Source organism: Apodemus sylvaticus, chromosome 4, assembly GCF_947179515.1.
Source record: "Apodemus sylvaticus chromosome 4, mApoSyl1.1, whole genome shotgun sequence".
Classification (NCBI taxonomy): Eukaryota; Metazoa; Chordata; class Mammalia; order Rodentia; family Muridae; genus Apodemus; species Apodemus sylvaticus.
In genome coordinates, this window is record NC_067475.1 from 98895394 (window position 1) to 98922291 (window position 26898).

Below are 26898 nucleotides of genomic sequence, written 5' to 3' on the forward strand. Positions count from 1 at the left end.
CTCAAAATCGATAATGCTGATCCCGGCTATGTTGAAGTCATTAGTTTAGGAAACGCAATCTAAAGCGTCTAGGAAAGGGTGGGAAAGCGATTCTTGTGAATTGTTGAATTTTGGATTGCATGTATTTAGGTGTTCACTGAAAAATTGTTTCGTTTTCAGTGGAGTGAGACCAATCTGTTCACAATCCTAAAGCCAAGAGACCAGAATGAGTCTTTGTTTTCAGATGACACTTTGTTTCCAGAGACCTTTAGACAGAAAGCAGAAAATTTTATTTTTGAATGGAACCACCTCCACCCTAGGTCCTGGGATAAACACAGCCAGTGTAGCAACACCCAGCTCTCCTCCCCCCCCTCCCCCAGAGAGGCACCATTTGGGTGGAGATAACTCAGTGGAGCTGACCAAGTAAGTCTTCATAGCAATGGACTGTTTCTAGAGGCAGTTGGGCGTGGGGGGTGGAGGTGGGGTGGCGTAGGGTGGGGGCGGGGTGCCAGGATTCCCTGAGCCTCTGCTCCAAGTACACGAAAGCTTTCCTTCCCTGCACTCCCAAAGGAGAAGTGCCAAGGCTTCCTCCTTTCCTGGTCAGCCCTAAGGTGAAATCTGCTGGCTCCGTTCTTCAACCAGGCTCGCCCGAAGACCGCACGTGGCAAAGAGTCGGGGTAGGGGTGGGGGTAATACGCGAAGCCTGCGTCGTGCGCGATGCTGGCGCCCGCGGCCAAGGCCAGCAGCCGTGGCTCTAACGGCGCTGGGCTGCGGGCACGGGGACCCCGCGCGCGCGCGTGCGTGAAGAAAGCGCGCGCCTGTCCGCGTGCCCGCCCGGCGTGCGTGCAGCTGCGGGAGCCGGTGTTCGCGCGCACCGCTGCGGGGGCCATTGGCGCGCGAGGTGAGTGCGGAGCGGGAGGGCGGGCGGGCGGCAGGGGCGGGGAGTCGGTTGGGCGGCGGCCGAGCGCCCCTTTCTCGCGCGGCGCAGCCTTCTAGGTTCCTGGGTCAGGGCTCTGAGACCCCGGGCGCTGCTTGCTCCGCGCGGTGGAGCGCGGCGCCGCGAGCTGCCACGCCCTGGGCTCTGGCCTTCGCGGCTGGTCTGGGCTGGCTCTCGAGGATCGATCGGGACCAGGGACCCGAGAGTCTGGGCCACTTGGCGAGGCGCGGTTAGTGCGCTCGGCCGGCCGGGCCGCCCGGATCCATCCTGCCCTGCCCCGGGCGATGTAAACCTCGAGGGTGGCCTGGTTGTCACAGTGGGCAAGGAGAAGCGGAGAACACTGTCCGCGCGCCGGCCGGAGGACCCGCAGCAGGCCCCGAGGGAGGAACGCACATTCCAGGCAGGAAAGGGCCTGTGGTCCTCAGGGTAGGAGAGTGCTCCATGGGGGAGGGATGGCGAGGAGGACGGACTAGCGGAAGGGAATGGGAGATTTGGAAAGAGGAAGGGGGAGACTCCTGAAGATTAAGGCTACATAATTAATAAAAGGTCTGAGTGAACCTACAAAGCATTGTAAAGGAAGTCTTAGATGGAGGAGCCTCACTTTCTCCGGTTGTAAAGGATTCTGACAGCTGCGGCACATTAGCTGTATTTGGTGTCTGTGACTGCAAGACTAAAAAAGGCAGGCATTGATTTTTGACTTAAGTAGATTATATATTTTTTCATATTCCCAGCCTTTAGGAGAAGGGCTTGCTTTGTTAGGAAACTGCCAAGGAAGGAATTGCTCAACCATTTGTTTTCCGAGGTAGAACGATTAGAGTTTGCAGTCTTCACCCAGAACAAATCTGTGTTTTAGCTTAGGGTGTTTGAGGCAGAAGCAGGGAGTTTATGCTCTCGAAAGTGTTGACACCTCATACCGAATCCCATGGCTCTAGGAAGGGACCTTTCATTTACTGAGAGAAAAGCGTGGCTTTTTCTCTCTTTCACATGGAAAGGTTTGTTTAATTAAAATGAATGGCCATTGGGGAATTGCAGCATTAAAATATGTTTCATTATCAGAACTGTTCAGATACAGTTCTTGGTTATCGAATGGAACCAGCAGAGAAGAGAGATGAAGGAAGCACCCGGGCCTATCCAGAAACTAAGCAGAAAGAGCCTGCTGAGGCAGAACTTGCCCTAAAGCAATTTGTCAGGGAGAGACCATTGGTTTTAGCTGTGGTAGCATTAATGTTAAAATAGAGTACTTCTGTTTAAAAAATATTTTCTAAAACGAAATTTATATGTGTTCTGGCTTCATGTATGTATGTGTGTGAGAGGCATGCCTAGGACCTGGTGAGGTCAAAGCGGGACATTGAGGACTGAAGTTATGGGTGGGACTGGATCCTCCTCAAGAGGACCAGGAGCTGCATTCTAGTCTGCAAGAGCAGCAAGTGCTCCCAACCAAGAGCTGCACTCTAGTCTGCAAGAGCAACAAGTGCTCCCAACCACAGCATCTCTCCAGCCCCAAGAGAGATAGTTCCTTTCCTCTCCTTTCCTCTCCTTTCCTCTCCTTTCCTCTCCTTTCCTCTCCTTTCCTCTCCTCTCCTCTCTTTTTATTGGATATAATCTTTATTTACATTTCAAATGTTATCCCCTTTCCGGTTTCCACACCTCTGGGATAGCCCCTATCCATCCTCCCTCCCCTACTTCTATGAGGGTTTTCCTCCACCCACCCCACTCCCACCTCCCCGCCCTTGATTACCCTACAATGGAGGTAGGGTAATCAAGGACCAAGGACCTCTGCCTGACAGGCAGTCTCTGCTACATATGCAGCTAGAGCCAAGTGTACCCCTTGGTTGATGGTTTCTTAAATTCAGTTCTTTGCTGCAGATCTATTTTAACTAAAGCAGAGAATCAATTTTAATCTCTCTCTCTCTCTCTCTCTCTCTCTCTCACACACACACACACATACACGTATTTATCTAGTGATATAATCTCATCTGAAATTCTTTAAGGAGGAATCTATCATATTTTTAATTTGAACTTAGTTCTGCATTATATTAGCTGAAAATGCCCAATGTGGCTCCTTGTCCCGGTTTCAGATATCGTTGACATAAGCTACAAGCTTTAGTATGTTCTCACGTGTTTCTTTCCCCAGAAGATTTGAAGAGGTCCAAGATTTAAGCTTTACTAAGTCATTTGGATAATATATCTTCCCTCGGAGTTGAATTTTTATTAAGTACTTTGGTACTTCAAGAAAACTTGATAACAGTTCATATTTAACCTTGAGTTTAGAGTAAATTCTTTATCTTTAATAAATGCTTCACTAGATGCCTAGCTCTCCCCGAGGGGAGGGGTGATTTATCGCTCCAGCCTCCAGCTCTTCTCTGTCGTGATAAAAGCTAGAATGTCATTTCTGGAGATGCCTTCTTCCTATTTATACTGCTACGCCATCCATACAGTTTGCTGTGTGTGCGTGCGTTAGGGATCTACTCTGCGGTGTCGAGCCCCATGGCACCATCTCACAGGTACAGTCCTGGAGGAGGGTCACGCACCTGCCTGTAAATGAGCCCAAGGGTGCTCTCAGCTGCAGCTCAGCAGGATGTCGGCAGACATCTCCTTAGGGACTGCGGAAAATGATTTTATTTTAATAAAAGTTGCATAAGCATTGATTTGCTTTTTTTTTTTTTAAGCAAGATTCTTGCCTTCCTCTGAATTAGAGGGAAGGGGAGGGAGGGAAGGTGTGAACTTGGGCGAGGCCTTAGAACTGTAGCAGAGATGCTCCTTGAAGCCCCGTGATAAGGAGAAGGCAACACCAGACTATAACTCTCCTCTGCCTTGTGTCTCTGACCCTGAATATAGTTAACTAGGAAGTCAGGTCTTCTGCCCTCCTGTTCTCTACACAGCCGAGGTAACAGTTCCCAGCTTGGTCTATTCCTCTTGAGCCATTTGTTAGCCTAGGAACTCTTTCAGTTGTATGCCTCCTTTGGGTAATGGGGAAAAAAAGACAAGATAAATGCGGTGGTTTGAAGGTGCTTGGCCCAGGCAGTGGCACTACTAGGAGGTGTGGCCTTGTTGGAGGAAGTGTGTCACTGTACAAGTGGACTTTGAGACCTTCCTCCTAGCCGCTTGCAAGCCAGTCTTCTCCTGTTTGTCTTTGAAACAAGCTGTAGAACTAACTCTCAGCTCCTCCAGGGCCTGTTTGGATGCTGTCATGCTTTCTGCCTTGCTGATAAAGGACTGAATGTCTGAACCTGTAAGCTTGCCCCCGATTAAATGTTCTCCCTTACAGGAGTTGCTTTGGTCATGGTGTCTCTTCACACCAATGGAAACCCTAAGACATTACTCTCTGGAGCTTTTATTAATGTAAGGTGTGACTTTCATAGATCTAGAACAAACATTTCCAGACTGATGTCTGTTTGGTAGATATAATCAGTCCTAGGATGCATAAGTTCTGTATTCATAGATTCTACCAGCTATTGAACAGAAATATTTAGAAAAAAAGTGTGTGTCCTAAAAAAATGCGCAGACATTCTTTTCTTGTCAGCATTTTCTAAACAATCTGTAGAACAGCTATGTGTGTCATATTTGCATTGTAGACTCTGGTTAAGTGCATTAGCTGCTCTTCCAGAAGACCTAGGGGTTCACATTCCAGCGCCCTCAGTGCAGCTTACAGCTGTCATTAATGCCATTAACAGGAAGGCCCGATGAATCTTCTGGCTTTCCCCGGCACTGCTCTGTGTGGTACACTTAAATACAGGCAAGACACTCATACATAAAATTATATCTTAAAAAAGCATAGGGATCCATGTTATATGTAAATATTGTGTGCTTGCACGCTCACACACACACACATCTGAGCATCCTTCAGTTTTGCTGTCTGTGGGGAACCTAGCTGCACATGTGTGCTTGTAGTTGCCCATGGTTCCCCTGTTTTAACCCAAAAGAGTCAAGCAGCCAGCTAGAGACCTATGACCTGCAAAGAAAATATTTACTATCTTACCTTTTGTGGAAAACAAACTTTTTTCCCACCCTTTAGACAGAATATAGATAGGATTCTGAAAAATTCCTGAGCTGTGCACCATGAATAAACTTTGCAGGTAGGGAGGGGGGTAGGGGGGAGGATCTTCAGGTTCTCTCTAGGTAGCCCTGGCTGTTCTGGAGCCCAACATGTAGACTAGGCTGGCCTCAAACTCACAAAGATCTGCCTGCCTCTGCGACCCGTGCTGGGATTAAAGGCATGTGCGGGCATGCCCAGCTGGTTGAGGACACTCTTACAAGGTAGAATAAAGACATCCCATCACCTTTAAAAGCATCTCATCAATACACAGCCACCTGTCCCACCATGATGGCAGAGTTTCAAACAGTGCTTTTGGCTACTGCTTTGCTTACAGACTTTGGTTTTGAAATGCAGTTACCCAGTTTCTTTTTATTGCATGTGTATGTGAGGACATGTTTGTGTGTGAGTGCATGTTTGTGTATGTGTGTGTGTAGGTGGACATCTTTATTCCTTGTTTGCTTGTCACCTTATTAATTTTAATTACAGATTTATTGTATGTAGGCACACATATCACGGAATATATATGTGTGTGTGTGTGTGTGTGTGTGTGTGTGTGTGAGATAATGTGTGTGTGTGTGTGTGTGTATGAAAGTTAGTGGACAACTTGCAGGAGTCAGTCTTTGTGTGCACCACGTGGCATTAGCAGATTGAAATCAGGCCCTCGTAGCTGGTTTGGTGGCAAACACCTTTACCCAGTGGTCTGTCTCACTAGTGCTCACCTTATTTATTTGAGATGGGCTCTCCCTGAATTTCAAGCACATTGATTTGGTTAGGAAGATTGGCCAGCAAGTCCCAGAGTTCCTCTTTTGTCTGCTGGACCCAGATGTTTGCATGGGTGTATGGTCTCCACACCTGCACAGCAAGTGCTTTAGCACATGGCCACCTTCCCAGTACCCCCCCCCCACCATAGTATTAAGATAGTAGTCCTTTATGTTAGTGTGAACTGTGTAATTTGCACCTTTGTTAGACATTGACAGTCTGAGAGTGCAGCTTAGTTCCCTATCCTGCACACTGATTGCTGATTTGGAGGTGTTTGAACTGGGAACCTTTCCAGTTTTCTCTTCATGGGTTTCACTCATGAGGTTCAGGTTAAACTTATAGTCTTTGGCCTTACACTGTGTTGAGTGGCAGCAATTTGCAAGGTGGACTTGTCTTCCACACTGCTGTCTTAGCCTCTAACACTGTCTTAGCCTGATGGAGAAGAGAGACGACAGATCTGGGCTGGTGCTAACGTAGGGCAAAGGTGGGCGCCTTGGCTGGAGCTGCTCGAACTCCCTTCTGGTGGGTGAAGCTTTACTCGGCTTTCAGAGGCCTTTTTCCTGATGGGTGAGCTCTCCGTTCCCTTCCCAGGCCCCCTGCCCTGGCCCTGCTCCCTTACTGTTGAGTCCCACCTGCTCTCAGCCTGTCCCCTGAACTCCGAGGGTCTACTCTCTCTGCCTCCATTGGCTCTGCGCTATCCAGGAATCTGGAGACTGTCACCTTGCGTGGGGAAAATGGGCACAGAAGTTAATACTGAAAAGGTTCAGATTCTAGGTCCACCTATTCATGGGCTGCTCGGGTCTTGAAAATCTGGTTGAAAGACTGCACAGTTTAGAGTGTTACAGCAAAATGTTAATGTATACATTGCCACAGCTACAGACTTTTCTGTAAAGCACACTTTGCCTTTTAAAAGAGAGAAAAAGAAAAGAAAGAAAAATTAAAGACCTCTTCCCTAACCTCACTACAAAGTATCAAGAGTCAATGGAGTGACGGTAGGCAGAAGTCTCTGCTGCTTTCGGTCCTATCTGCTCCTTAACCCAAGGTCCCTGCACACCCCAACCCCCAAGTCTGGAATAAGCCCTATCTTCAAGATTGCTGTAACTACAAGAAAACTGTCTTGATAAGCAGTATATAAAGCTTGTAAGCTCTTTTCTTTGAAAGCCCACTCACTCACCTTCTACCCAGCACACGGAGGCAGCAGGCTCCATTACCATCAGGCTTGGATGAAAGCCCCCCACCCCTCCACCCCACCCCATCCCCCGCCCCGCCTCTCTCCCAGCACAGCTGACAGTGGTGCTGCAACCATCAGCTGGGGGTGGAGTAGTCAAACTTCCTAAGTACTGAGACTGTCTAACCAGCTCAGGGAGTGGTACTCAGTGTGGGCTTCTCCTTAAAGCCAATGAATACATCAGGTTCATTATTATACACAATATTATGTGTACTGTTCTTGTAGAAGATGTGGGTTCCCAGCACCCACATCAGGTGGCTCATGGCCACCTGTAACTCCAGTTCCAAGGATTCCAATGCTTTTGACATGTGTGGGTGCCAGGGATACGCACGTATAATTCAAAATCATTTTTTTTTCAGAAATTGAGCAATTAGAACTTTGTATGAACAGGAAGCCCAGGTATGAGGGACCAGCCACTCTGAAGCTGGCTAGCTGCTATCCTTAAATGTGCAGTTTCTGTTTTGTCCATTTAAGCGCCTAGCTTTCAGTGCAGAAGGTGATGTTTGTGTTCTCTTGGGTTTCTCTGGACCTTGTGTGAAGGAACCCCGGACAAAAGGTGGGCTGAGTTAGTCAGGTGGGATTCCTAGTGCCTCTTGTGTCTATGTCGCTAATAGCCGAACAGTGAAGCTGGACACTGTCTGGGGAAGAATCGGGAAGGGCTGGGTGGGAGGTGCCTGGAAGAGAGTGCCCCCGGTACCCAGGCTTCCTCTTTTCATCCCTGAGGAAATATAGTGTGAGGACCTCAGGCCAGAAGATAAGACAAGTTACAAGACTCACAATGTAGTAGTTAGATTCCAGGTGGACAGGAGAGCACTCGAAAGCCCCAGAGCTGCACTAACAGTTCGAGTCCCTAAGTTATGCTTTCCTTACATGGAAGTGAACAATTACAGCATTAGTGCTAATGCAAAAGGTTATCAAAGTCATCACACAGACAGAAATGGGAAGAACTGTGCCTGTTCCACTGCCAGGACCACGCTGTTGGCAGCATGATAAGAGGGAAAAGGGAAGAAGTTGAATATAAAAAGAAAGGAAGTCTTTTTTAATGTTAAGTTTTTAATTTGCTCTGACAAAGTGTAGTTCATTTTTTAACACTGTTAAATTAAGTAAATATACCAATTGAGTCACTATCTTGAGTCAATAAAAGCTATTTTCCCAAAGTGCTCAGCTGGGCCTCAGCGAGGAGATAAATGTAAGTTTATCAATTGCATAGCCGGCTGGCGAGATGGCTCAGTGGGCTTGACATCAGGACCCACGTGATGGGTAAGAGAACTGGCTCCCACGGGTTGCTCTCTCACATCTACATGTGTGCACTGGGAGAGCACGTGTGTGCGCGCACACACACACACACGCACATGCACATGCACACGCACACACTCACACACTAAGTAATTGTAAAAACAATTAAAAATACGCATATCCCTCAAATAAAGTGGCTCAGTGCTCACTACGCCCCCGGGCTTCAGACAGAAAGGGTCATGTGTTGTGTGTCTGCCGCAAGTGCCTACAGTAGGTCTTACAGCAGTGTAAGTCATGGCCAGAAAGAAAGGAAAGTCAGTGCAAGGTGGCTGTGGGGTGGAGAGACTTGTAGAGAGTAGAGCTTGTGGATGACGTCCAGGGATGCCTGGGACACTGCAGAGGACTCAGGCAACGGGCACTGGACCTAGAGGAGGAACTGGAAACCTGGGGTCTAGCAGGCATGCTAATTGGAGGGAGAAGGTAGACCCCTTGGGTTTTATTTGCATGTTTAGCTCTATTGTAGAGCATGTGGAGTCATATCACATTTGGAAGTAGCTACAGGTTTTATAAACAAAATACAGGCTGATAAGAGCTGGAAGCATGGAGCGTGGCTGCTGAGAGCGGCAGCACACCTACTCCGCTCTGCCAGCTCCGCCTGAGGTGTCGGCTGGGCCACATTCACGTGCTCGTCACAGAAGACCCGCGCAGAAGGCATTGTTTATCTACTCCGTAGAAAAATTAACCAGTGCTTCCGAGGTGAAAAGGTCAGTTCAAGCTGGTAAACGAAGCTTCTCAAAGTCCCTAAGTCTAGGAGCCACTTGGTTATTGTTTAAGATGACTGCCTCAGGACCTCTGGGAAGAGGGCTGGGGCTCTGTGGTTCTCGCATCCCAGGTGAGCTGACCTACTGGAATCGTCTGGGAGTTAGATCCAGCCTCCTGTGGTCCCTTCACCCTCTGAAACTGCTGATTTGGTTGCTATATCCTGGCACCCAAGTTAAACAGCAAAGTGCGCCCTGGGTTCCGAGAAGGGGAGAAGACCGGAGGTCACATGGCAGAGGTCGCTTCCGTTAGCAGAGGAGTCTACCAAACACAGCAGAGTGCACTGTGAAGACAGCTAATGCTTAACTCAGGGCTCCAACTAAATAGTATGGATTTATATTGCTTGGTTTATGAATTAGTTTATTTAGCTTAAGACTGCTACTTCAGAATTTCCCTCAAAGATGTATTATTGCTATATGGGGTTCCCCAGCACTATAATTAATAGACACGATATTACAATTATATCTGTTACCAAACTTAATATACTTGGGATGCTGAGCACTTAAGATTTCTGTCCACTTTGTAGATTGTGTATTTGAACACCAAATTGAGAAGCAGATCAGAAGCACTTACTAATTATCTGTAGTTGCCTACACCTCCTTGGATGACCCTTACAATTTAATGAAGTTTAAGTTTTTGCTCTTTGTAACACACTCCTGTGGTGGGTGGATCCCACACCCTGTCTGCGGCTCTCCTTCATAGAGATCTCATAGCTCTGACTCCTCAACCACTGTGGGCGTCTCCAAGGCAACCTACACTTCATTTTCACAGCTTCCCTTCAGGGCCACCGTGTAGGGACCCTGGCCTTATGGCTGATCTCAGCAGCTTCCCTCAACCTTGGAGGAAGATTGCACAACCCCTTTCCTCCTGTATCCTTCATAACTCTAAAGCCAGCGCCCGTGGCTGACGCTGCTGTAGCTTCTGCTGCTTGCTTGGGGCCTCTCTGGAGTCATGGGCTTAATTTGTCCTTGCTCTTTAAGAACAGCTCATTCCTTAGGCCTTTTCTTTTCACAAGTTGTAGGATTGGCTGAGTGGGGTCTGCCCTAAGGGCACCATTCACACCTACACACACACACACACACACACACACACACAATCATCTTTTCAGCACAACCATGGCTCCAGCATTACATTTCATATTTCATAGTGTCTTTTTCTCCTCAGACTGTGTATTTTGTATTGCTTTTTGCCCCCTTGCTCCTCTTCATTACAGATCAGCATAACTGATTATTAATAACAATATGACAGAATTGATACTAGGCTGTCTTGAAATCTCCTTTGCCAATGAAATTATTTCAAAACTCTTCAAACCCCAGGCAGATTCTTAGGACCAGAAAGTAGTCACATTCTTTGCCAAAATAGCACAAGAATGGTCTTTTAACATGGTTGCTGATACTGTCCCCTTCTGAAACTTCTTGAGCTAGGCCTCCAGAGTACATGTTGTTCTCTATACTGCTATCTTGCAAACTCCTACTAGAATGTCCCATTAAAGGCCTTCTAAAGCATTTAACCACTTTTCTAGTCCAAAGCCACAAACTTGTCCACTTTCCTCAAAAAAAAAAAAAAAAAAGTCAGACCTGTCACGATAGTAGCCCATTTTTAGTTACTTTCCTACACACCATGACCTAGGTAATTAGTAGAAACAATAGTTTACTGTAGGTTTTCTTCCCTCTGCTCACCCATAGTGACAGACCTCCTCTAATAAGGCCACACCTCTTAATCCTGTTCCAAACAGTTCTGCCTATGGGGACCATTCTCATTAATATTACCACACAACCCAATAATGACCCCCTCCTGTAAGCTGATTGCAAGCTCCATTTCTAACACAAAGAACCAATAAGTTTTTCCCCTGAATAAAAGCTGGTGCTGTTGAATTGGTCATTCCTTTCTTTGTTTCTTGTTGATCTTATGGGGAGTCCAGTTGTGGCTCTGCAAAGGAGTTCCCTCTGTCCCTCCCTCCGGCTGGCTTCCCACTCCTGCTTGAAGGACTCTGACCAGAGGATCACTGCCATTGCTTTCTTCCGCGGTGGACGAGTTTCCAGATTGTTTCCCCTCCTCAGGAAGCTCTTCCTCCAAAACTCCATCTATGGGCAGAGAGTTTTCCTTGGACAGTACTTCATACTCCTTCAAAGATCAGTGCAGATGTCTGCGCCCCTTGATAGGCCTCTTACAAAATAGCCAGCTGGGGGGAATGCCCTTTTGGGCATGCAGTATACATAGGAAAAATCTCAGTAGGCCAATAATCCTCTTTAAACAAACAAACAACAAACTAAGGCTCCATTGTCAGAATGTCTCATGCTCTACTGAATATGCTCTGGCCAAAGTACTACCTCTAGTATGGCCAGCACTGGCCAGAGGGTGGATTGTTTGACTTCCAAACTCTAAGAGACCATGGCTTCTTCGCCTGACCCGAGGGAAAGTGCTAAGGCCGCCATCATTCTGCCTCCACGCCTCCACTGAGCACTCACCACTCACCTTTCTAAAGCTGGCACTAAAATCTCTCCAGAAACTCATTTCTCTGGCCGGCTGAAGAGCACCTGCTGCCTACCATCACTTCCTGTCCCCCACCATCACTTCCTGTCCCCCACTTGAGCCCCCTGCTAATCAACAGTAGCTCTGCAGCCAGCCAGACTCAGTCCTGGCCAGATAAGGGAGGTTGTAGCTGGTCCCGAATGCTTACTTTCTGGTTCCCTTTCTGTGGCTCCACTCCGAATCACCTGACCGCGGCTGCTGCTGCCTGTTCCTCTGAGAGGCTTTCTGTCTAGACATCCCACTATCCCACTGGCTTTCTCCTTGGGGGGTGACTGATCCTTTGTTTCCCCAGCAGGATTTGCCTCCAGGCTGTCTGAGGTAACTGGCCACTGCCCTACCTGCTTGCCACCTCATACAGACACAGCCTCTCCCCTCCCCCACTGCCAAAGTGCTGCTAAGACCAAGTCTAGGAGGCAAAGCCCTTCCTTCCTTATTGTCCACGCCTACCCGATTCACCCCTTCAGTTGCATTTTAATAGAACTAATTTGTGTCCAGTACTCCCTTCTAAATTCCCTTTTAGCCTGCAACACCCTCAGCCACACCTCTATTTGTCTTCCTACCTCAGGGTCACATCCACCAGAGACCCAAAGCTGTAATCCCCTCTTCTGAATTCTATCTCTACCCTACCCCCGGGCTCCCAGTCAGGCTGCAGCTCTACTCCCACAAAGCCACCAAAAATAAGATGGTGTTTTAAAGGGGGCGAGGCAGGAGAGTAAAACTGCTCAGAGGGCACAGTCCTCCTCTCCCACCAAGGAAGTTCTCCTACAGACTTACCTGTCGGGGCACAGCCACCGTTGGGAAAGTCAGGTCTCCAGTGTGAGTGTGAGCCGGTCTGACATATCCTGGGCATGCGCATTCTGCCAGTTGTGTTTTTCTGGAGAAGGCTGGAATCCAGTGTGGATGCATGTTTGATAGCACTTCTCTTCTGTGGTGTATTTGGGGTTGGAACTAACTTCTTTGAGACAGTGTGACTTCCTGAGTTCTCCTTTACCTATTAAATGTGAATTATAGAATATATCTTTGGTAAGAAAAATATTATTTTAGATAAAGATTTATATAAAGACAGCCAGTCTACATGAAGAAACCCTGTCTCAGAGAAAAAAAAAGCCATTAAAAACAACAACAACAAAAAACTCACTAGAGCAACATTCTGCCAGGCCATGGTGGTGCATGCCTTTAATCCCAGCACTTGGGAGGCAGAGGCAGGTGGATCTCTGAGTTCGAGGCCAGCCTGGTCTACAGAGTGAGTTCTAGGACAGCCAGGGCTACACAGAGAAACCCTGTCTCAAAAAAAAAAAAAAAAAAAAAAATTATATAATAGTCTTTAAAAGATTTACTATGCTAACAGAATTATAATTCCTCAATTCAAAATTCTTTAACATCAAGATAAAATGGATGCCAGATTCTCTGTTCACAACAATACGATTTTCTTAAGTATTGATCAGTTCTTAGTAATGCTTACAAAACTGGCCTTAGGAAAAGGACATAAGAATTTGTTTTATTTTCTTTTTACTAAATGGGATATTTAAACCTGATTCGATTTCTCCAGATGTGTTGGTATGCTATCCAACTGGATAAAGCTATCACTTGCTGGGAGGATACTACTGTAACACTAAAAAAAAAAATTACAAAATGATTTCTACTCAGGACACCTGAAAAATTACATAATAACTATAAAACTTACATTACTGCTCAAAAATTGAAATCTGTTTATAAATTTGGCCTGTTATATAAACTTAGTTTGGGCCTGTTGTGCTGCAGAACCTCAATTGAGAAAATGCCTCCATAAGATTGGGCCGAAGGCAGTATGGCATCTCTTAATTAGTAACTGATGTGGAAGGGCCCATCGGACTGTGGGTGGGTTTACCCCTGGGCTGGTAGTCTGGGGTTCTATAAGAAAGCGGGTTGTAAGCAAGCCAGTAAGCAGCACCCCTCGCCCTCTGCTCTAGTTCCTGTCTCCAGGATCCTGCCCTGTTTAGTTCCTGTCCTGACTTCCTTCTGTCATGGACTGTGATGTGGAAGTGTAAGCCAAGTAAACCCTTTCCTCCCCAACTTACTTTTTGGTCATGGTGTTTCAGCACGGCAGTAGTAACCCTAACTAGGATACCTGTCAAACTCAGTCTAGATTGTACAAACTACAATCTACAAACTCTAGATTGTAAGTGAACAACCATCATTAATAATTTGGAAGTTTTTCACAGTCAGTCCCTGGGAAGTAAACAAACAAATGGTTTCCTCAAATGGTTTCTTACCTTTTTAAAAAAGGACAGGACCATACTTAATATTTCTCAAATCCTACTATTTTTGAGGGATGTTTAAAAAGTTGCTTGCTATATTTCTCAAAGATATACCGATGCTGATCTTGATTCTGTTAGGAGTACAAGTGAAGACAGTCTTGGGCTCCCCACGTCTGGTTACTTAGACCGGCTGTACTGGAAGCGTCTAGAGGCAGCTGTATTTAAACTCAGCTAGTCTCAATTGCGGTTCCTGTCTTCCTCATCTGCTATTATGTGCTGTTTTCAAGCAGATCATGTGTCTGTTATTACACTGAATACTGCTGTGTTGTGCTTATGTTAGAACTAAAGTGAGTCTATATAACTCTGTTATCAGAATTTCAACATAAGTGTGCTGGTTTGAATAAGAGTGGCTCCCAGGTATGTATGTATGTATGTATGTATATATATATATATGTATATATATGTATAAGCCTAGTTACAAGGAAGTGTATGTCACTAGGGGTGGGCCAGTATCTCTCCATCTCTGTCTGTCTGTCTGTCTGTCTGTCTGTCTGTCTGTCTGTCTGTCTCTCCCTCTCTGTGTGTGTGTCTGTCTGTGTGTCTGTCTTCCTGCCTGCCTGCTTACAGATCAGGATTTAGTTCTCAGCTACTTCTGTCTCTCTCTCTCTCTCTCTCTCTCTGTGTGTGTGTGTGTGTGTGTGTGTGTGTGTGTGTCTGTCTGTCTGTCTGTCTGTCTGTGTCTGCCTGCCTGCCTGGCTGCCTGCCTGCTTACAGATCAGGATTTAGTTCTCAGCTACCTCAGCACCACACCTGCCTGCTTCCGTGCTCTCTACCATGATGTAATGAAACTATAAACAAACCCTCAATTAAAAGCTTTCTCATATGAGTTGCCTAGGCCATGTTCTCTCTTCACAGCAATACAACAGTGACTAAGACAGCAAGTAAACTGACAGATCCAAGCCCAAACAATCACAGATGTCTGAGGTTTTTGTTTTGTTTTGTTTTGTTTTTCCATCCATTATCTTCTTCAATATGTGACTTATCACTTCCGTGACCCAAACCCAAAACTATAGAATGGAATTAACTTTAAGGAGGGCTGTAGATAGCAACTCAGTTAAAACTTGTCTTTGCTTTCTGATGCCTTCCCTGCATCTTCCTTAACAGTAAAAAGTTGACGTCTCATAAATATTCCTTACTCTGGCATCTATTCTGTTATTTATTATTTAGAAACTTTGTCCTCTCAGAGGATGCTCAGGCCGTGGCCATTTGTAGCTGTGTCTCCCCATACTGTGTTCCCCACATTCTGTTAGGGGGTTTGAGGCTGGCCCCTCAGGCTTTGCCCTGCTATGAGGGTTCCAGTGGCCACTCTAGGCTTTTCCTGCTTATGGGATTTTTGGTGGCCACTCCTGGCTTTGCCATACTGTTGGAGTCCCGATGGCTCCCTCCTCCTTACTGGGCTCATCGGCTAACTCCTGGGTGCTGGTCTCTTCTATCCATGCTCATGGTTAGTTCTGTGATTTAAATGTCCAGGAGGAAAGTATAACTCAAGATTAAAGTAATTAATTATGTATATGTGTATGTAAACTACACTTTAATATAGACAAATGACCCAGGCCTTAAAGACCTCCCTATTAAACTTGAGAAGGGCCACTGACATGCCAGATACAGTACATCTTCTTCAGTGCAATCAGATTAGAGGACTTTTCCTAACTGTAAACAAGATATTTTTTTTAAAAAATTATATTTACATAAATATAAGCAAAAGACTTTTTAATATTATAGATATTTTTATTTTATATTTTTAATATTTATTTATTTTTATTTATATGACTACTCTAGCTGTCTTCAGACACACACTAGAAGATTGCATCGGATCATATTACAGATGGTTGTGAGCCACCATGTGGTTGCTGGGAATTAAACTCAGGATCTCTGGAAGAATAGTCAGTGTCTTAACTGCTGAGCCATCTCTCCAGCCCAAAAGAAGGCTTTTTATATATAATTCTACCAATGTTTCTCTTGCTTATACAAAGTCAGACTAAGACTATACCAAATATCACTGTCTCGTTGATCCTGCATCAAAGTCCATATATCTGGGTTCCCTTGATGATTCCTCCATTGCATAGAAGTCAGCAAGAACAGAGGTTTTAAGTCCTCCTGTGCTCCCATGTCAGTTGGCTATAGCTACAGTGATCTGATGTCCATTTCCTAAGTTATTTTAGAGTCTCAAGTTTTGAAGGAAAAACATTAGGTAGCTGGTTTGGTGGCCATGGAAAAGAACTCCCCTCTTACTGTGTCGTCCTTCAAAATTTCTGATTCCAAAGACTGCCACAGGCTTCCTGCTTAGGACACTGCCCTTGTCCAGCAAAAGGTAATGATATAAATGACAGCTACACCTGCTAATAAAAACAAGAAGAGGGAGTGTCATACCATTCTAAACCTCCATTTGGGTTGAAATATGACAATTACCAAACTAAAGTAATTTGGTTTTCAGAACCAAGGTCACTTGTTTCACTAGATTCTTTGTCTCTACCCTGTTGACCACAAGAGATCTTTATCATCTAACATTGTTTAGCTGACTTACTTGTTGCCCTGGTAGTGGCCAGCATCGGGCCAAAAAGGGAAACCTTTGAATCTGCCCAGGCTGTAAGCAGATGGGTGGTGGGCTCTGATTCTTACAGCGAAGAACACCTCTGCAGGCTTTTCTTTGCATAACCCTTTACTGTTGTTTAGTTGCTCCTTCCCTTACCTGCCTTCCTTTCCTGTGACATGAAATGAAATGTGTCTACACAAGTGATTAGCTATTATTCCTGTTAAGAACTCACTTCCGGGTTTTGAGGGCAGAAACCTTTAGTCTTCAGGCGTAATAAGCAGTAAGGCTGCTTCCTGTGTTGTGTTTCACTGAGTTTAAAAGCTATAAACCCGTATCCCACGGTCGCTCTTTCACGAGGGCCTATGCAAGGTAGGATCAGTGGGCAGGCAGCAAACTCCTGAGGATCTGCTAGCCCCAAATGGGATGTGCAGAGTTCTATTCGAGTTTCCCCTGTGATGGTTTATATATGCTTGGCCCAGGAAATGGCAGTATTTGGAGGTGTGGCCTTGTTGGAGTAGATGTGGCCTGGTTGGAGTGGGTGTGTCACTGTGGACGTGGGCTTTAAGACCCTACTCCTAGCTACCTGGAAGTTAGTATTCTACTAGCAGCCTTCAGATGAAGATGTAGAACTCTCAGCTCCTCCTGCACCATACTTGCCTGGATCCTGCCATGTTCCCGCCATGTTCTTGCCTTGATGATAATGGACTGAACCTCTGAACCTGTAAGCCAGCCCCAATTAAATGTTGTTCTTTATAAGACTTGCCTTGGTCATGGTGCCTGTTCACAGCAGTGACACCCTAACTAAGACATTCCCCCACCATGCATCAACCTTGGAACAACTTGGTGTTCCTGTCACACAGCTGGGCCTGAGCCCACTGGTTCATGTAGTCATCTGCCTACACTCACTACAACCATGACAAATAGACACAGCGATCTGCTAGGTTCCCAAGTGTGACTCCCAAAGAAGTATGCAGGTTCTAAGATGAAATAACAGACATGGCACTCCTGTGGCTCCACACACGCAGAGGCAGAGCTTGACCGGGAGGGCTGCTGGAGCCTCGTCTTAGCCACTCTCACATGTGTTTCTTCTCCTGGGTACCGGCAGTGTGTTCCACCACTACAGTCTGTCTGCTGTCAGCCTTGGGAGGGTGGAGCTACAGTGTCAGCATGCCAGGTAGCAGGTGGTTCCTTGTGAATAACATATTGTTGCTGTTTCTCTCTTCACCTGCAAGAGAGTGTTAGGAGGCTCACCTTTTGGAGTTGTCCTGAATGGAGTGTGTTATGAACCATCTTATTTATTTTGTGGGAGGATCCCTCAATCATGAAGGTCTGAACCCTATTTTAATGTGTGCTTCTTGGCATACATTAATGTAAGTCTTCTACCAGAGTGGACTTGATGTACCACAGGGACATAGGCAGTCAACTTTATTGAATCACATAAAAGTAATTGAGCTAATATTCGTTTACTCCAAACTATTACTTAAAATAATCCAGAGCAGCCATTTCAGTGGGATGTCTGTAAAGTCTCCCAGGACCAGAGTTCTTTGAGTGGTTTTCTCCCTGCTAGAGTCACTGAAAGCTAATTCTCTAAGTGGTTTTCTCCCTGCTAGAAACACTGAAAGCTAATTCTCTAAGTGGTTTTCTTTCTGCTAGAGATACTGAAAGCTAAAAGAGATTCTTTGTTTTGATAACTTGATAAACATAAACTAGAGAATAAATGTTGAAATCTCAGAGAAGCCTTCCACTGAAAAAAAGTAGATTAGGTTTGTTTGAATTATTTCCAGCTGTTTTGGTCCTAGGCACTTTTAAGACTGTTACATCTGTGGACTAGAGGGAGCTACAACTGGGATTGAGCAGAAAGGGGGAGAAGGTAGAGATTTTTTTGCTCAGTAACTGAGATGCCAGTTCCTTCTGTGAGAGTGGTGACTGAGAGACGCTGGCAGGATGGGAGAGGGCAGAAAGACTGAGAGCTGACGACTGGGGTAACGTGCCACAGGTACCTGCCCAAGGTCAGGCCTTCAGTTACACCTGCTGTTTTCTGCAGTGGTATAGCCTCTGCTAAGTTGCCCACATTCCAGTAAATGGCACCCTACCTGTGCTCAGAAAGTGGTCCTAATTAAACTCAGAGGGCTAAACTGAAATAGGCAGAGGCAGACTAGTAGGGAAGAAGAGGGGTCAGCAGAAATGGGAGGGGTTAGTAGAGGGTAACAGAGAGTGAGCGTGGTCGCAGTACATTGTATAAATACATAAAATCCTAGCCCTGCACAGTGGCATGCGCTTTTAACCCCAGCACTTGGGAGGCTGAGGCAGGTGGATCTCTGAGTTCATGGCTAGCCTGGTTTACATATTGAGTTCCAGGACAGCCAGGGCTACATAGTGAGACCCTGTTTAAACAAACAAACAAACAAACAATATCTATGTATATAAAGTAAAGAATGAGTAAGTGGATTTAATAAATCATGTACAACTCGTGACATCACAAAGTCTTTCCCTCACCCTCTTCTGGTCTGCCCCATTGCTCCCATCTCTGTGACTATCTTTCTGTTTCTTTTCTAATGAGCATTAACCTCGGTAGGGTTTTTATTGCTGTGAACACACACCATGACCACGGTAACTCTCATAGAGGAAAACATTTCACTGGGGCTGGCTTACAGTTCAGAGGTTCAATACATTAATTGCCAATGGCAAGAAACATGGCTGCATGCAGGCAGACATGGTGCTAGAGAGGGAGCTGAGAGTTCTCCATCTGAATCAGCAGGCAGCAGGAAGAGAGAGAGAGAGACTGGATGTGGTTTGAGTACCTTAAAGCCTACCTCAAATGACACAGTTCTTTCAACAAGGCCACACCTACTTCAACTAATGCATAGTTCAATAGTTTCAATAGTGATAATCCTTATGGGACTATAGAGGCCATTTTTATCCAAACTACCACACTGTATAAATATGTTTTAAATTTCCTCTTCCTACCACAGAAGTATGACAGGACTCAGCAGATCAGAGCAGGCCTGACAACCCAGCCCGACATGGGAGAGAGAACTGACCCCTGCAAGTTGTCTTCTGACCTCCACATACATGTGAATGCACAAACACACACATGTACACACATGAGAAATAAATGTAAAAAGGTGGTGGTATTTATTTCCCCTCTAATTTCTTTATATTGTGTAGACACCTTTTCATACTGGCAGACACAGGGCATCGTTGCTGTTTCCTTTCTGCTTGTAATAGCTGAGTAATAGTCCACTGTGGATGCGTGTGCAGTGCATTGTCATTGGGTGTAGGAGTTTTGTCCATAGCAGTGTTGCAGGAACTATGCTGTAAAAACACATCATTTCAGACACATGAAACTGCGTGAGATAAATTTGAAGCCACCAACAAAAGGATGCATCCCATAGAGGTCTTGCCATTTAGTACTCCATCAGAAAAATATGCAGAAGGGACTCTAACTCTCTCTTATTACTGACCTACTCAAAAATAAACACAGGTATCTTGGCTCTCTACTCCTAACTACACCAATGTTTGGTTTTTAAAAACAGGAAACTTAAGATTTTAACAGCCTTATATTTCAGGTGTACAATGCAGTGGTGTTGCTAAGTGTAGTGCTGCATAACCATCTCCACTGTGACATTCCGAAATGCTGTCATCACCCCTAGATGCCCTCCAGCCCCTTTCATGTTAATCACTGCCCCCACACGCACTGTATGAGGCTAGTCATGCTGGCTAGTCACGTCAACTTGACACAGCTAGAGCCATCTTAAGGCGACATCATTTGAGGAAATGAGTCCGTAAGATCCAGTCCTAAGGCATTTTCTTTATTAGAGATTGATGAAGGAGGGCCCGGCCCACTGTGGGTGGTGCCATCCCTGGGCTGTGGTCCTGGGTTCTGTAAGAAAGCAGGCTGAGCAAGCCATGAGGAGCAAGCCAGTAAGCAGCGCCCTCCAGGGCCTCTGCATCAGCTCCTGCCTCCAGGCTCCTGCCTTGTGTTAGTTCCATGACGAACAGTGCCGTGGAAGTGTAAGCCAAGTAAACCCTTTCCTCCCTACTGGCTTTTTGGTCATGCTGTTTCATTGCAGCAATAGAACCCCTAACCCTGCTGGGCAGTGGTGGTGCCTGCTTTTAATCCCAGCACTTGGGAGGCAGAGGCAGGCAAATTTCTGAGTTCAAGGCCAGCTTGGTCTACAGAGTTCCAGGACAGCCAGGGCCACACAGAGAAACACTGTCTTGAAAAACCAAAACCAAAACCAAAACCAAACCAAGCCAAGCCAAGCCAAGCCAAGCCAAACCAAACCAAACCAAAAAAGAAAAAAGAAAAAGAAAAAAAAGGCGTAACCCTTACTTACCCTATGGCTATAGAATCTCTACTTCCTGTATAGTTTATGCAAATGCATTAATATAGAATGTGGTTCTTAGTGTCTGGCTTCTTTTAATTAGCATTTTTGAGTTTCATGCATGCCAGGAATTCTTTCATCTAATGTTTGTAGCAACAACACTCTAGAGTGGAGTAGTCACCTGCCTGATAGTACATTGTCTCCGTGGACTATAGCTATTATCTGTTGCTACAACAAAACGTTTGTGGCTAGCAAACACACTTAAGAAACAGATATGTTTAGCCCGTGAGACTAGAAACCAGAAGGCACGGTGCTGCGTGTTAGCTTCTCAAGAGGGTCTGCATGCTGTTGCACATGAAGTGGGAAGAGATAAGAGATAATAGGTGGGCACAGGCGCTCATCTACAAGAGGGGCTCAGGGGACCTGCCAGGCCTGCTTTCAGAAGGAACTGTGTTGATCCCTTGGTGAAGGCCGAGCTTCTTCCCCACACTACCTCATATACTCCATCGCGCTGGGGGCCAAATCCCAGCGTCGGTTTTGGTGGGGACAGACTCTTGAAGACCAGAGTGGCAATGCCTACTTGTCACCCAGAACATGGGAGGCAGAGTCATGTGGGATTGGATTTATAAGCAGATGTTTTAGGTTTGCTTCCTCCACGGCACTGTCCTGAGGGAGCAGGAGTGAGTGTCCCGCAGCTGGCGAGGTGTTGAACCGGAGGAGCAGGGATGAGAGAGAAAGCAAAACAAAAACAACAGCTGGGACCACCGGGAGGCCTCGCGTAAGCCTGTGGCTGATGCCAAGCAAGTTTGGGGTATTTTTCCTTTTTCCTTTTCAAGACTTATTTCTCTGTGTATCTCTGGCTGTCCTGGAACCTACTATGTAGATCAGGCTAGCCTGAAACTCAGATCCACATGCCTCTGTCACAAGGGTGCTGGGATTAAAGCTGTGCATTACCACACCTGGCCCAAGCAAGTTTATAAAGAAGCTTTCCTTCTTGTATCTCATATATATACACACACACATACATACATACATACATACATACATATACACATGTATATACTATACTATATATATATATATATATATATATATATATATACTACATATATACTATATACTATATATACTTACATAGTATATATATGTGGGATACCTCAGACAGCTCGGGAAGGTCAGGTTCCCAGAAGCTGCAACCTCGGCTCCTTCCAGGGCTGCCCCGCCCTAGGCCAGCTTTGCTGAGCCTGCTGGTGACAAGGACACAGGACTAAAGTTCCTTTGTCATTTCTCTAGGACTTCTGAGAAAATCTTGGCGGGTCAGGCTCTGATGCTTATGTTTACGATGCATCTTTATGATTGTTAGATTTTTGGGTGTTTTTGTTGAACACTTCACACAGGTACATGCATGCAGTTATAGTCACACATGCAGGCAAACACAAAACACAGTGGTATAAAGAGAAATTCAAATAGAAATTTTGTTAGCAACAGGATTTTTTTTCTTTTAAATGTTCCTTACTTAAAAGGTGTGATAGGAGTTTTTAGCTATGGACTATAGTCCTAAGTGGTTGATTGGCATTTTCCTGGTACATACTTTCCTGTGTCTTAGCTTTTAAACACTTTGTGTTTTGTTTTAGGTGTGAGCTTTCTAAGTAGCATACAGCAAAAGGTTCAGCCAAGCTGTGAAGCCCCGTGGTTAAGGTAAGCTGGCGCCCTAATGCTGTGCGTCACAGCGGCGTCGCTCATTCACGGTTCCTATTGCCACACCTTGCGCTGCTCTCCTCACATCTTCCCGGTACTACGTGATTGTTCTGTTATTCCCCTCAGGAGGTAGAGGTCCATATCTGTTCTTCTTCTGCTTGTGCTGAAGGCTTATTTATATTTTATTTTTACTGAAGATGTATGTATGTGTTTTAAATTTATATCAATATTTTATTAGTATTTAGTATTTTATCTAAGGGTTTGCTTGCAGGTATGAAAGTGTAGCACCTGTGTGCAGTCACCACAGAGGCCAGAGGGGGACATCAGGTCCTTGGGACCTGGAGTTACAGGTGGTTGTGAGCCATGTGGGGTGGTAGGATAACACCTAGGTCCTCTGAAAAAAACAGTGTCCTATCTCTCCCACCTCTCTCTCTCTCTCTCTCTCTCTCTCTCTCTCTCTCTGTGTGTGTGTGTGTGTGTGTGTGTGTGTGTAGGTGTATGGAGACTAGAGGTCAACATCAGGACTTTCCATTTTTCTCCATGTTTTTTGAGATATGCCCTCTCACTGAGCCCGGAGCTCACAATCGACCAGCCTGGGCGGCTGGCAGGCGCCAGGGGTCCACTTGTCTTTACCTAGCCACCCCCACCCCCACCCAGGTGGTGTTGCAGGCATGTGCCACCACGCCTGGCATCTGTGTGCTTGCTAAAGATCTGAACACGGGTCTTCGGGCTTGCATGGCCTGCATTTTACCAAGCAACTCATCCCCCAGCCCCACTTGTCATGTTACCTGGTGTGTTAATTTCACTTTGTGTGTGTACTTGCTCGTGTGAGTGTTTATGGGGATGCAGTTGTGTGTGTACGAAGACCAGAGGGCGACAACAGGTGTCTTCCTCAGTCATTTTCTACTTCATTTTTTTCCCCTAGCAATTGTTTTATTTTGATTTTGTAGGACTGGGGAGTGTACTTGGACCCTTGGGCACTCAGCACGCAATCTGCCACTGGGGCTCCCAAGCCTTTTGCACAGGGTCACCCCCACTTAGTGGGACTTGGTACCATGCAGGCACAAAATCCAGCTTTTTTTGCTTTGTTTTTATTTACAAAGCAAGACAGGAAATCTAAATCAATGCATTTGTAATCTAGTGATACAGAAGGTAAGAGAAAGATGTGGAAATTCCAAAGACATAAGTATTGACTTGGTCAAGCACATCCTTATGGATACCTTGTTCTGCGTATGTGCACATAGGATTCACTATGCAGAGTGTTGATCACTCTGTCTTTTCAAAGGAGGTGTACATCATGTTTATTGCTCCATATTTTAGTCAGTGACATGAAGAAATCATGGGAAACAAAATTTCAAGTAATGAGCGAACATACCCTGTTGAATGCTGGAGCTATAATTTCACCCCAAAGGTTTCCTAATGATAGACTTTTAAAGATTTATTTATTTATTTTATATATGTGAGTGAAGCTGTCTTCAGACACACCAGAAGAGGACATCGGATCCCTTTACAGATGGTTGTGAGTCACCATGTGGTTGCTGGGAATTGAACTCTGCACCTCTGGTAGAGCAGTCAGTGTTCTTAACTGCTGAGCCATCTCTCCAACCCAATGATAGACTTTTAAATCGTGGGTTGTTTTTGTATTATAAAGGACCCACATTGTTTTTGGATTAATTTTTGTAGGATAAATTGGTAACAGTGGTGTTGCTTGTGTTGGACAGTCTAGAAATCCTGCTTACAATACATTCAGAGAACACGTGAGACCTGCTCTCCGAGTGCAGCATATCGGCCAGGTTATGGAATCAGTTGGAGATTCCAGTGATGAATGAGTGGATAAAGCAAAGTGGTAATCTACAAGACGGAATGTTATTCAGTTATCAAAGGTTAGAATCCTGGCATTTGATGCAACATAAATGGAATAAAATGAGCCCAGCACAAACTCAGAGATTTCATGCTCTTGTTTGTTTAGCTTCCATCATTCTTTCTTTATTTTTCTTTCCATCTTTCTTTTTACTTTTAATTTTGAAACAAGGTCTCTCTCTAAGTCACTTAGGCTGGCCTTGAACTTGTGATCTTCTTGCCAAATCCTCCCAAGTAGCTAGGATTACAGTTACTCGTGTAAAGTGAGTGGTGGTGTTTGAAAATGATTCCTGGGTCTGTTTTAACCTGGGTCTTGATGTGCACCTCTGGATGGGGGTCTATTTGTGTGCATTAAATAAATGACCGTTTGACATCAGCTGACATGTTGGGGTGGGGGACACTCACCCCGCCCTTGCTCCATCTTGTAGATCCTGTGCCTTCTGAACCTCTCTGCGGCTGTGGATGGCCCCGGCGGTCCTGACTACCCTTCCCAATAGGATGTCGCTGAGATCCCTCAAATGGAGCCTCCTGCTGCTGTCCCTGCTGAGCTTCCTGGTGATGTGGTACCTCAGCCTTCCCCACTACAATGTGATCGAGCGTGTGAACTGGATGTACTTCTATGAGTATGAGCCAATTTACAGACAAGACTTCCGCTTCACGCTCCGGGAACATTCGAACTGCTCTCATCAGAACCCATTCCTGGTCATCCTGGTGACCTCGCGCCCCTCAGATGTGAAAGCCAGACAAGCCATTAGGGTCACTTGGGGTGAGAAAAAGTCCTGGTGGGGATACGAGGTCCTCACGTTTTTCTTACTAGGCCAGCAGGCTGAAAGGGAAGACAACACTTTAGCATTGTCCTTGGAGGACGAACACGTTCTCTATGGCGATATTATACGGCAAGACTTTTTAGATACATATAATAACTTGACCTTGAAAACTATTATGGCTTTCAGATGGGTAATTGAATTTTGCCCCAATGCCAAGTATGTCATGAAAACAGACACCGATGTTTTCATCAACACTGGCAATTTAGTCAAGTATCTTTTAAACCTAAACCACTCGGAGAAGTTTTTCACAGGTTATCCTCTAATTGATAACTATTCCTATAGAGGATTTTTCCATAAAAACCACATTTCATACCAAGAGTACCCTTTCAAGGTGTTCCCTCCCTACTGCAGTGGACTGGGCTACATCATGTCGGGTGACCTGGTGCCCAGGATCTACGAGATGATGAGTCATGTGAAACCCATCAAGTTTGAGGACGTCTATGTCGGCATCTGTCTGAGTTTGTTAAAAGTGGACATTCATGTTCCAGAAGACACAAATCTTTTCTTTCTGTTCAGAATACACCTGGATGTATGTCAGCTCCGACGCGTGATTGCAGCCCATGGCTTCTCTTCCAAGGAGATCATCACATTTTGGCAGGTCATGCTGAGGAACACCACGTGCCATTATTAAGCCCATACTTCATCCATCGAGAGAAGGGCGAAAGGACACTTGGGAGAGCGGGTCAGAGTTAGTCTGGAAGTGAGCGTGCTGGCTTGTGGGGACTGAAGCTCACGGAGCATGGTCGGACAGGAGCTTCAAGGCCTGGACTTAGTGTTTGGCTCCACAGGATTTAACTCGGATCCTTTAAAGGTGATAGAGAAATCCAGCATAACTCACAGGAGCGATCTGCTAAGAATCAAAGGGTCAGACAGTCTGATGACTCAGGCTGGAGATTAGAGATTCTAATTCCCCGAAAGCAAACTAACTAGTCCACAGCCAGAAAACTGTGGAGTTGTATTTATTAGATAGTCTAGTCACATAATGGTTCAGTGTGTATTTTAGGTGGTTATTATTAAAAGATATATATATTTCCTGTAAAAAGCTTTACTAAAATTACATTGAAAATAATTCATTTGTGTTGTTTTCATTTGCAAGATATTCAATGATGTGGTACTTCAGAGTTATCAAATCAAAATTATTTAATGTTATTTCAGTTTTCTAAGTGTTTAAAGGTTATGGTGGTTTCAGTATTCTGTGGTGAATGCCTTTCACATCTGAGCTTTGTTTTATTCACTCTGCTGATCAGTTTAAGTTTGAAAGTCCCATTAATGTGACATCATAGGTTATTACTGACTGTCCGTAATCTGTTGAACTCTGTTGTACTGTAAACATATGGAGAATTAAAGCAAGATAATTTGAGCTTTGTGCAGTTTTTTAAAAATGTAGTCAGTGTTTCTGGATGTCACTTCGTCTGTCTCATTATCCTCCAAAGAATTTGGGAATAATAGAGAATTCCAGGCAGAGCATTTCCTAAAGGCACTGAAGGCAGAGACAGTCTTAGCATTTCCTACAGCTGTGTGTAAGGTGGAAAGGGAAGGCAGGAGATCCAGGTTGTATTGTTAACCCAGCCAGTGTGTGTTTTCTACTGAGTAATCAATTTGTGAATAAAGGATTTTAAAAAACGAAGAAAGGCCACTTGTGTCGTTACCAGCTCACCATGGAGACGGGAGTCACCATGGAGACGGGAGTCTGACGCGTAGCCTGATTGAAACCTGTGCTTTTGCAGTGCTGGTGCTGCCTTGTGAAGTTCCTAAAAGGGAAAGAGGATTCCTCATCCCCAGACTCCAGGGATTATGCAGCTTTCTCTTAAGAGTTGGTTAAGAACAGG

General features: G+C 45.4%; 1 protein-coding gene across 3 annotated transcripts; it reads left to right on the forward strand.

The window, feature by feature from the left end:
- The first annotated feature begins 332 nt into the window (after positions 1-332).
- B3galnt1 (beta-1,3-N-acetylgalactosaminyltransferase 1 (globoside blood group)) lies at positions 333-26429 on the forward strand. 3 transcript variants are annotated; one of them, XM_052180365.1, is made up of 3 exons: positions 333-402; positions 22319-22382; positions 24671-26429. In XM_052180365.1, the coding sequence occupies exon 3, from the start codon at positions 24705-24707 to the stop codon at positions 25698-25700; it is 996 nt and encodes a 331-aa protein (XP_052036325.1). In that variant the 5' UTR covers positions 333-402; positions 22319-22382; positions 24671-24704; the 3' UTR covers positions 25701-26429. The 3 variants fall into 3 exon arrangements, with proteins under 3 accessions (XP_052036325.1, XP_052036323.1, XP_052036324.1); XM_052180363.1 differs by lacking the exon at positions 333-402 and adding an exon at positions 475-880; XM_052180364.1 differs by lacking the exon at positions 333-402 and adding an exon at positions 983-1342.
- The last annotated feature ends 469 nt before the right edge of the window (positions 26430-26898 follow it).

Excerpts from the sequence above, each read along its gene's own strand:
- B3galnt1 (XM_052180365.1), top strand. The coding sequence starts at position 24,705 with ATGGCCCCGGCGGTCCTGACTACCCTTCCCAATAGGATGTCGCTGAGA.